Genomic DNA, 12,166 nt, shown 5'->3' on the forward strand with positions numbered 1-12,166 from the left:
ATCATTGTTCTTCCATTGTTAACCATGGTGGCCTGCAAAGAAACGCGTGCAGCCATCATTGCGTTGCATAAAAATGGCTTCACAGGCAAGGATATTGTGGCTACTAAGATTGCACCTCAATCAACAATTTATAGGATCATCAAGAACTTCAAGGAAAGAGGTTACATTTTTGTTAAGAAGGCTTCAGGGCGTCCAAGAAAGTCCAGCAAGCGCCAGGATCATCTCCTAAAGAGGATTCAGCTGCGGGATCAGAGTGCCACCAGTGCAGAGCTTGCTCAGGAATGGCAGCAGGCAGGTGTGAGCGCATCTGCACGCACAGTGAGGCGAAGACTTTTGGAAGATGGCCTGGTGTCAAGAAGGCCAGCAAAGAAGCCACTTCTCTCCAAAAAAAAACATCAGGGACAGATTGATCTTCTGCAGAAAGTATGGTGAATGGACTGCTGAGGACTGGGGCAAAGTCATATTCTCCGATGAAGCCTCTTTCCGATTGTTTGGGGAATCTGGAAAAAGGCTTGTCCGGAGAAGAAAAGGTGAGCGTTACCATCAGTCCTGTGTCATGCCAACAGTAAAGCATCCTGAGACCATTCATGTGTGGGGTTGCTTCTCATCCAAGGGAGTGGGCTCACTCACAATTTTGCCCAAAAACATAGCCATGAATAAAGAATGGTACCAAAACACCCTCCAACAGCAACTTCTTCCAACAATCCAACAACAGTTTGGTGAAGAACAATGCATTTTCCAGCATGATGGAGCACCGTGCCATAAGGCAAAAGTGATAACTAAGTGGCTCGGGGACCAAAACGTTGACATTTTGGGTCCATGGCCTGGAAACTCCCCAGATCTTAATCCCATTGAGAACTTGTGGTCAATCCTCAAGAGGCGGGTGGACAAACAAAAACCCACTAATTCTGACAAACTCCAAGAAGTGATTATGAAAGAATGGGTTGCTATCAGTCAGGAATTGGCCCAGAAGTTGATTGAGAGCATGCCCAGTCGAATTGCAGAGGTCCTGAAAAAGAAGGGCCAACACTGCAAATACTGACTCTTTGCATAAATGTCATGTAATTGTCGATAAAAGCCTTTGAAACGTATGAAGTGCGTGTAATTATATTTCACTACATCACAGAAACAACTGAAACAAAGATCTAAAAGCAGTTTAGCAGCAAACTTTGTGAAAACTAATATTTGTGTCATTCTCAAAACTTTTGGCCACGACTGTAATAATATTACAGGTTATAGTCATTAGATTTCTGGAGAAGGGTCATTTATTCAGGGAGTTATTCTGACTACATGATTGGAGTCGGGGAGGAATTTATTTACCCTTAAATGAGGAAAATTGGCTTCTACCTCATAGGATATTTTTGCCTTCCTCTGGATCAACTTGCAGGATAACAGACTGAATTGGATGGACGGATGTCTTTTTTCAGCATAACAAAATAGTTGTCTTAAAGTTTTATACAGGCAGTCTATAGATATGCTGGATTTATCATGCAACCTGATCTACAGTAATAATTATGCTGCAGTTATAGACTCCCTATCTATATGTCTAGCCTGTCTAATAGTAAATATGGGCCACTGCATTGTGATTTGCCACTCAAAGAAAGGCAGGACGATCCAGGAACAGTGGGGGCAAGAATTAGAGACTAATATCCTATCATTAGGATATTAAAGAGGTATGGATATTGCTACCTTGAATATAGAAAGGATGATACACACCACACAACTCTATCTGCCTGAAACTTTACGAGAATGCTTTCTTACTTGCACCATTTTTATGTTATAACGGTTTTTCTAATTCTAGGTTGTTCCTACCTTGTATTCTATGGATATTTTAAAACACAGCCTAAAAGGACAAGACTGGCATCTTCTATTTTTGAAATATTGAAAAGTATAAATATGCATCTATAATTAATCACTAAAAAACACATCTGATGAATATATTTGAATATTGGACAACTTGAAAATTAAAATAAAAAACGTAAAAGTTTCAAACTATCATTTTGTTTTGCATTTTATTTTGATCATAAAATAGCAATATGGAATGGATGATGATAATTAGTGTTAAGAGAAGCAAGCTTCAGATGTTTCATCCGAAGTCGCTTCGTTCAAAACTTCAGAATAATACTGTTCAAAGATCAGTCTCCACACAGTATTAGAATGTATGGGCTCCGATGAGCTGAAGTAAGTTATTTACGAAGTCGCACATGACTTTATTGAATAACTTCGGTAGTTGATTTTTAAAGTAGAAAATCACTTTAAAACTTCAAACCAAACTCTGATTCGGTTCCGACTAGTTCCTCGGAACTGAACGAAGCCAAGTTCGGTATCAAGCTTTAAAGTGGTTTTAGAAACATAGAATGTGTCAGCAGATAAGAACCATTTGGCCCATCTAGTCTGCCCAACATACTTAATACTATGAATAGCCCCTGGCCCTATCTTATATGAAGGATGGCCTTATGCCTATCCCATGCATGCTTAAACTCCTTCACCGTATCTGCAGCTACAACTTCTGCAGGAAGACTATTCCATGCATCCACTACTCTCTCAGTAAAGTAATACTTCCTCAGTAAAAATATTACTTTTAAACCTTTGCCCCAGTAATTTAAAACTATGTCCTCTTGTAGCAGTTTTTCTTCTTTTAAATATTCTCTCCTCTTTTCCTTGTTGATTCCCTTTATGTATTTAAAAGTTTCTATCATATCCCCTCTGTCTCGTCTATCTTCCAAGCTATACATGTTAAGGTCCTTTAATCTTTCCTGGTACGTTTTATCCTGCAATCCATGTACCAGTTTAGTAGCTCTTCTCTGAACTCTCTCCAAAGTATCAATATCCTTCTGGAGATATGGTCTCCAGTACTGAGCACAATACTCCAAATGAGGTCTCACTAGTGCTCTGTAGAGCGGCATGAGCACCTCCCTCTTTCTACTGGTAATTCCTCTCCCTATACACCCAAGCATTCTGCTAGCATTTCTTGCTGCTCTATGACATTGTCTGCCTACCTTTAAGTCTTCTGAAATAATGACCCCTAAATCCCTTTCCTCAGATACTGAGGTTAGGACTATCACTGATTTTATATTCTGCTCTTGGGTTTTTAAGCCCCAGGTGCATTATCTTGCACTTATCAACATTAAATTTTAGTTGCCAGATTTCTGACCATTCCCCTAGTTTTCCTAAATCCTTTTCCATTTCCACTTTAAAAATCAACTACTGAAGTTATTCAACAAAGTCATGCGCGACTTCGTAAATAACTTACTTCGGCAAAAGAGCTAGAAAGTAAATAAATCAAGGGTAAGTACTAATTCACATAGGAAAATCATTAGAGAAATATCAAAGCTAACGTAATAATTAAAAATCCCTTTATAATATCAAATGGGTAAGGGTACCGAAATGCCCATCATTAAAAACGTAATGCCATATAGCTAGATACAGAAACAAAACAAGCTTCCACAAAAAACTTCAATAGGGCACCAGAACAATAATAATGACCAAGGAATGGATGAGGGAGAACTATCCCTATTAAACCCTGGATATTTCTGAGCCCAGGGTTGCTCCCTGATGGTGCAGGTTCCCTGTCCCCGTTCCTAAATCTATTATATCCCTATTACAACCCTACATAAGAAAAGATACATAAATAAATAGATAAACAAAAAAATATTAATAAATGATCCCAACGCGTTTCTCCTACACCTGGAGGTTCATCAAACAAATATTACCAAAAATAGAGAGAAAAAATACATATATATATAAATATATATAGGGGTGAAATGAAAATTGCAAATGATAGCACTTGATATAAGGTAAATAACTAGAAGATGATACTTAGCTCCCGGACATGTAGTGGGACAAGATAACCGCCACAGATGCAATGAACCAGCCAAAGCATAATAGCCTAGGAACAAAAACATCAAAGTGACCCAGTGTACTATATAAAATAACATAGAATGGTTAACATAATTAACTAGATTGCTTACTGGTGCGGAGAGCCCACACATACGTCCGTCAGGATGCAGAGCTATGCAGCTAATGACTGAGGCACAGCGCTCAAGCTTTAAGCGCTAGCGCCACATGAAACTTCTGCACATTACAGGATGTACTTCCTGTACGGTGACACGCACCGTGGAACGCATCAGATAACTGCCTATGGATTGATGGAACACAAATGACATTACAGGGAGCAAATTTCCTTGTGTTACTTGCATATAGTCAAGTAAGACCATTAGTGCATAGAAAAGAGGAAGCTGCAAATGATTAATATATTAGATATAGGTTGATATTGGAAAAAAGAACAAAAAACGGGGGTCCCTTACTCAATCATTGGGGGCCACCCCAGGGCACAGGAGCAAGATAAGGTGACTAATGTATGTCACCATTCGCAAGGTGCTTTCTGCACCAATAAACCGGTTAGTAAACACAACAATGGTGGAGGCTAAGCAAAATAGGTGGCAAAGAGACAGCAGGAGAGGCAATTCAAATAAAACAGGTAAAGGTCAATCTTTCATTTAAGCTCACAGGTGACTGGGATTGGAACTAGTAGATCCATGCTGTCTCTTTTTGGAGGATCTTGCGATACCTGGGGTAGAGGTAATACCTCAAGGGCAAAAAAACAAATAGTTTTTGAGTCCCCATTGTGATAATCATTGATATGATTAGCTACAGGTGTATTATTGAGTTTAACAATATCGTTAATATGTTCACAGACCCTCTGCCTAAATTCTCTATATGTCTTGCCAATGTAATCTTTAGGACATATACACTGGCAAATATAGAGGACACCCTTAGTTTTACAATTGATGAAATCCCTAATCGAAAAGACACGTTCAGTGGCAGAGCAGGTAATGGTTTTGGTAGTACGTATGAAATTACATGCTTTGCAGGAACCACATCTAAAGACACCACAGGGTTTTCTATTAAGCCGGGCCGGTATAATGACTATGAAACAAAAGGTCCTGGAGACTCTTACCCTTACGATATGTAATCTGGGGGAAGGGGAGATGGCCTTAGAGAGGTCAGGATTCATAGTTAGAATTGGACAATAGGTCTAAATGATGGCTCTAATCTCCTTATTGGCAACATCAAAAGTGGATATCAAACGAATAGGGTTCCCTCCTCCACAGTCTCCCGCCTTAGGTATAAGAAGTTTATTTCTGCTCTTCGATTCTGCGGACTGAAAAGCTTCCCTCAGTATAGGTTGTGGATAACCTCTTTGTAACAGTCTATTTTGTAATTTCCTGGATTCACAATAAAAGTTCCCAAGATTAGAGCAATTCCTACGCATTTGCAGGTATTGGCCCTTTGGGATACCTCTTTTACCTGCAAATTAGATGGTGGCTATTCCCATGAAGGATGTTATTCATTGCAGTGGTTTTTCGAAAAACCGACGTAACCAAATTATCTTTACATCTCCGAACCTCTACATCAAGGAAGGTGATGCATTCCTTATGTAATTCAAAGGTGAAGCTGAGACAGACATTGTTGTCATTAAGAGTCGTGACAAACCTCAGGAACTCTTCCCTGTTGCTATTCCAAATCAAGAAGATGTCATCAATATAACGGGTCCAAAATAAAATATGGTTATTCCACCAGACATGATGATCTGGGAAAACATATTTGTCCTCCCACCAGCCCAGGAAGAGGTTTGCATATGTAGGGACACAGAAGCTCCCCATAGCTGTCCCCCTGAGTTGGTGGTAAAAGGATCCGTTAAAGGTGAAAAAGTTATGTGTAAGGGTGTATTCCAGTAAGCTAAGAATAAAATGATTATGATGGTGAAACGGAAAACCCCTTGTGTTCAGGTAATATGATATTGCTGCTAAACCCTTGTGGTACCTCTATCCCGGGGATCACAAGATCCTCCAAAAAGAGATGGAATGGATCTACTGGTTCCAATCCCAGTCACCTGTGAGCTTAAATGAAAGATTGACCTTTACCTGTTTTATTTGAATTGCCTCTACTGCTGTCTCTTTGCCACTAATTTTGCTTTGCCTCCACCATTATGGTGTTTACTAACCGGTTTATTGGTGCGGAAAGCACCTTGCGAATGGTGACATACATTAGTCACCTTATCTTGCTCCTGTGCCCTGGGGTGGCCCCCAATGATTGAGTAAGGGACCCCGTTTTTTGTTCTTTTTTCCAATATCAACCTATATCTAATATATTAATCATTTGCAGCTTCCTCTTTTCTATGCACTAATGGTCTTACTTGACTATATGCAAGTAACACAAGGAAATTTGCTCCCTGTAATGTCATTTGTGTTCCATCAATCCATAGGCAGTTATCTGATGCGTTCCACGGTGCGTGTCACCGTACAGGAAGTACATCCTGTAGTGTGCAGAAGTTTCATGTGGCGCTAGCGCTTAAAGCTTGAGCGCTGTGCCTCAGTCATTAGCTGCATAGCTCTGCATCCTGACGGACGTATGTGTGGGCTCTACACGCCAGTAAGCAATCTAGTTAATTATGTTAACCATTCTATGTTATTTTATATAGGACACTGGGTCACTTTGATGTTTTTGTTCCTAGGCTATTATCCTTTGGCTGGTTCATTGCATCTGTGGCGGTTATCTTGTCCCACTACATGTCCGGGAGCGAAGTATCATCTTCTAGTTATTTACCCTATATCAAGTGCTATCATTTTCAATTTTCATTTCATCCCTATATATATTTAGATATATTTTTTCTCTCTATCTTTGGTAATATTTGTTAGTTTATACCCATCATTACTTCATATCACCCCCTGATGAACCTCCAGGTGTAGGTGAAACGCGTTGGGTTCATTTATTAATAATACATTTTTGTTTATCTATTTCTTTATATATCTTTTCTTATGTAGAGTTGTAATAGGGATATAATAGATTCAGGAACGGGGACAGGGAACCTCCACAATCAGGGGGCAACCCTGGGCTCAGAAATATCCAGGGCCTAATAGGGATAATTCTCCCTCATCCATTCCTTGGTCATTATTATTGTTCTGGTATCCTATTGAAGTTTTTGGTGGAAGCTTGTTTTGTTTCCGTATCTAGCTGTATGGCATTACGTTTTTAATTATGGGCATTTCTGTACCCTTACCCATTTGATATCATAAAGGGATTTTTAATTATCACGTTAGCTTTGATATTTCTCTAACTTGGTAATTAATTGAATTGGGCGTCACTCTTTATCAGGCAACACAGACAAGTTGGTTGGTATATCAGAATTTTTTTTATATATATGATACTTTAAAATAATTTACAACATGTTGCATAAAATTCATACATTCAATCAATGTTAAAACTCTGACTAAAACTTCAAAATATACACTTCTATATACTAAAAGTCCTTAGGGGGGGGGCTGTTGAGCCAATAAGTCCAAAGGCAATTATAACCCTGATGTGTATTAGCAGCTATACTTGTGGGAAGAGCACAATGTTCAATAGAGCAATGTCCAAAGAGATCAATATCATCCCCAGATTTTGACAAGTTGCAATAATCCAATGCTATACTTTACCCCTCCTGTGTTCGGCCCGTTTGTGCACCAGTTTGTCAGCTTCAAGGACCTGTCGGTAAAGTCTATGGGGTTTACACCCTTGCCTGGATAGCAGTGTGATTTCTTTGCTCTGCTTTGACCTTCCAGGACCTGTGGCGTCCCACGTGGTTGGCTGGGGCGGTCAGATGAATTTCCAGGCGGGGTTTTCAAATTAATCCGTAGATGTTAAAAGTTGAAAACAGACGATTTCCAAATGTTGTTCCTTGATGTTCCCTCACTGTCTTTACCATTGGTGAGCCACCAACCTTGTGCTATTTACGTATTTCTCTAACTTACTTTGGCTCATCAAATCCCATACAATTTAAGACGGATTTCCGTACAGTACTATTACAAAATTTCGAACAAAGTGAATTTGGCCAGCCCCTCCCTCTCTGATTTGCTACTGCCTGGCCCTGTCAATCAAAGCAGCAAGGGAGCAGCTAGCCACAGAAATCAGTGGAGCTTGGGTACAAGAACAATGGTGACATCCTCATTGCATCAAAGCTCTAATTTGCATATTGCGAAAAAGTATCATAACTCAGGAATGGAGCCTTGGGTGAACAAAAGAAAAACAGTGTTTTATTTAGGTGACTCACAGCTATATGTCTATGGAAACAATTTGATAGGGAGGTCGCTGGTGAAAAATTCCTTTTCATTGCAATTTTATTTTTGTCACATTACCCATGCTTGGGGTTGAAAATAAAATCGCAAATTTAAGTATTTAATTTTATTTTTAATTTTCCCATGAATTTTGCATACATGGGTGGCAAATGATATGGCGAAAACGTATTTGCATTTTAATTTTGTGTTTTTAATTTTCATTTCATTTTCGGATGCTTTTATCTCCTATAGATGAGAAGGTATTTTGAGAAAAAACATACCTTTTTTCGATGTGATGGCACAATGAAAAATGTTTCAATATTATGCTTTTTCAAAAAACTATTTCTTTCATGGCCATAACCAGGTTCAACTTCATAATCCCCATTTAGGCACTCTAAGGTTGTCTTTGTTATATGAACTTTCCTACAAGACAAAAAACAAAATAATCAAAATAATCTACTATTCTGTACATCTATAATACATTCCAAGTAATTTTTGGCTTGCTCTATTACGGGGACTGTACAGTTAAAGGGAATGCATAATCAAGAAGTGGCTTATATTTTAAATTAGGTTAATGACAGCTCTGGTCTCTAGAGTAGACTTAAGGCCCCCATACACATTATAATATGTTAGCCAAACCGAGCTGACATTCTTAAAGTGTGAGGAGCACCTGACTCATCAGCTGTCGTGGGAGAAAAAGGTCCGTACTTTCAATGTTAACACCTAAACCTTTTGTTCTCAAGGGAGATAAATAAAGACTGGCAGTGGCTTTCCTCCCTTCCTTTTAAAACATATACATACTTGTTAAGACTGAGTTTGTATTTGTATGGGGGAACAGCCTGCCAGATACATAGCGCTAGTCTGAAACTAACCTAAGGCTACTTTCACACGGCAATATTCTGGTTCACATTCTGCTTCAGTAGTTATAAGCCAAATTCAGGATAGAAACGTGAACAGAAAAATAACATTGGAAGATTAGCCACTCTGCCAAGTTTTGAACACGTTTTTAACTTACTGGCCAAAATACTGTGGTTCTTTTTTTTTTTTTCTTTTTTTTTTGCAACTGTGGTGTTTGGTGCAGCTTTTGCTGTAAAAACACAAAACCCAGATGCCAGCTAAAAGTATATGGGAAATATAAAATGTGAGGCAGACAGGCATATTTTGCCTTATTTTGTAGATTAAACATACAGCAAATTTTATTCCAAGTTTGATCATGGTGTAAAATAACAAGTATTTACCTTACCAATTTCACTCTGCTCCTATTCTGCTTCACATTCCCTGATTGGTCTCTGTATAATGTATATACTACACTACATATACTGTAACGACAGCCCGGGCATAAAAGGGGTTAAAGGTGTCGTAACATATACTTTTACTGCATGTACACCTGGGCAGATGCTAGTGAATGTGTCTGAATCACAACTGTACATGCTGGGGAATGATCTGATGCTTTATGCTACTTGGACATAAATGATTCAAATACTACTTCCACTTTAAAGACTGTAGTAGTGATTAAATAGGCCATGAATCAATACTCCTTAAAGAGTACCTGTCAGCGGGATAAACCCTTTTAAACCAGGGTTACTGCCTGGTAGGGCTGACACTGCTGATTAAAATGATGCTTGTCTTTTAAAAATCTGTTGTGGCATAACTGAGAAAAAATACTTATTATTTATGTAAATGATAACTTCAGTGCACTGTGGGGTGGAGTTTAGACCCTTCATGCACTCAGCTTTACAGTGCTGGTCCCTCCCCTTTGTGCACTAATTTGCATAAATAATATGTTTGTTTGTTTTTTCCCTCAGGAATGCGACAACCGATTTTCACAAGACAGGTATCATTTTAATCAGCAGGATCAACCCTATCAATCATTATACTTGGTTTAACCCTTCCCAGACCTCCACCGTACATGTATGGCGGAAGTCCTGTCTTTAAAGATGGCGCTTGCGAGCGTATGCAGTGGGCGCCATAACCGCACAGAGAGGCAAGGGGGTAATGTCTATAACTGGCGATAATGCTGATCTCGGGCATTTGGCCCCTCAGATGCGCTGGTCAAATGTGTCAACGGCATCTGGGAGCGCTAAAATCGGGAGCTGCCCGCCCTTCCATAGCTGAGATTGGGGAAAGCAACCTGTACTAGTAATTGGCCTAAGTCTGTACTATGCTTACAGGGCGATTACTAGTATATTCTAACGCATGCCTGTAGGTGGTCACACTGCATTGGAATATACTGAATTCAGTATTCTAAAATCCATAAATATGAATTACAGAAAACAAGATGCAATGTAATGATTGTATTTAATAGTTACCTACGTAATAAAAAAAAAAGTTTTAAAAATATAAAAAAAATAAAAAATATATACAGGTGAAACTCGAAAAATTTAAATATCGTGCAAAAGTTCATTTATTTCAGCAATGCAATTTAAAAGTAGTAGCATTAATGCAGCTTAAATTAGAATATTGTGAAAAGGTTCAATATTCTAGGCTCAAAGTGTCACACTCTAGTCAGCTAATTAATCCATACCCCCTGAGCAAAGGGTACCTTTAAATTGTGACTTTGGGGTTTCATAAGTTGTAAGCCATAATCATCCAAATTATAACAAATAAAGGCTTGAAATATCTTGCTTTGCATGTAATGAGTCTATCTTAAATGTTAATTTCACCTTTTTAGTTGCATTACTAAAATAAATGAACTTTGCACAATATGCAAATTTTTGGAGTTTCACCTGTATACATTAAAATCACCACACTTTCCCTAAAATAAAAAAATAAATACATAAGCCATAAAAATAAAAAAAAACTTAAACATCATTAGCATCACCACATCCAAAAAAGCCCAGACTATTAAAATATAAAAAATATTTATCCCATACAGCAAACGGCATAATGGGAAATCAAATCAAATACAAAGTCATCAAAAAGTCATACACACTCCAAAATGGTATCAATAAAAATCACAGATCATCTCACAAAAAGTGAGCTCTCAAACAGCTCTGTAAACATAACTAAAAAGTGGTGGGGGTCAGAATATGGTGATGAAAAGATGTAATTCATTTTTTCCTGAAGTTTTTAATTGTTTTCCAGTATTAAAACAGAAGAAAAACTATAAATAAGCATCGTCATGATCGTTCTGACCTGAGAAACAAAACCCATAAAACTGGTGGAACTGTATTTTTTCCAATTCCACCCCATTTGAATGTTTTTTTCCAGCTTTCCTCTACATTGCATGCAATAGTACATTAAAACATTAAACATTAAAAAGTACAACTTGTCCAGCAAAAAAATAAGACTTTATATGGCTATGTGAACAGAAATATAAGAAACGTTATGCCTTGGGGACTTGGGGAAGGCGGGGAGTGAAAAGTGAAAACGCAAAATCGCTGACGGGGTTAATAAGGATGATCCTACTGACAGGTGTTCTTTAACCCCTTCGCTAACAGCGCCGTGCATGTACGACGCTGCAGCGATAGGCAAACATGGCGCCCACTCGCACGTGCAGCAGGCATCATGGCCGGCAGGTCTCTGCTGTTTCAAACAGCAGACACCTGTGGCTAATTACCGCGACCGTCAATGCCAAGCGCGGTAATTAAAGGCTTTAGATGCCATGATCAACTGAGATCACATCATCTAAATGCGCAAAAACCGGAAGCGTTACCGGCGTCCTTTGCAACCAATGGTGATGCCGGTAATTAATTTGAATGGGCTCAGCCTCGCTGAAGAGGCTGAGAACATTCAAAGTGCAATTCTTATTTTGGCCACCAGGCCAACATAAGAAATTAGCAATTATTAAGAAGTGCAGTTTAAAAATACCTGATTGTAAAAAATAAAAAAATAGATTTTGTAGGCTTATATATGAATAAAAAAAACTTAAAAATAGATAAAAAATAAAAAAATACTAAAGTTTAAATCACCCCCCTTTCCGTTTAATAAAAAATATAAACACCTAAATAACAAAAAATATAAACCTCATAGTAATCAGCGCGACCGAAAACGCCCATACTGTTAAAATATAAAAATATTTTACAATACGGCGTATGGCGTAACGTGAAAAAGGATCAAAATGGCCA

General features: G+C 38.4%; 1 protein-coding gene across 3 annotated transcripts in view; it reads right to left on the reverse strand.

The window, feature by feature from the left end:
- ADCY1 (adenylate cyclase 1) overlaps positions 1-12,166 on the reverse strand; it is a 573,552-nt gene that overhangs the window by 275,933 nt on the left and 285,453 nt on the right. For all 3 annotated transcript variants that reach the window (XM_040433282.1, XM_040433283.1, XM_040433284.1), the window contains exon 7: positions 8,381-8,522. In XM_040433282.1, coding sequence (XP_040289216.1) covers positions 8,381-8,522 — 142 coding nt within the window. The remainder of the gene's footprint in view (positions 1-8,380; positions 8,523-12,166) is intronic.

This window comes from Bufo bufo, chromosome 5 (genome assembly GCF_905171765.1).
Source record: "Bufo bufo chromosome 5, aBufBuf1.1, whole genome shotgun sequence".
NCBI classification, from domain to species: domain Eukaryota; kingdom Metazoa; phylum Chordata; class Amphibia; order Anura; family Bufonidae; genus Bufo; species Bufo bufo.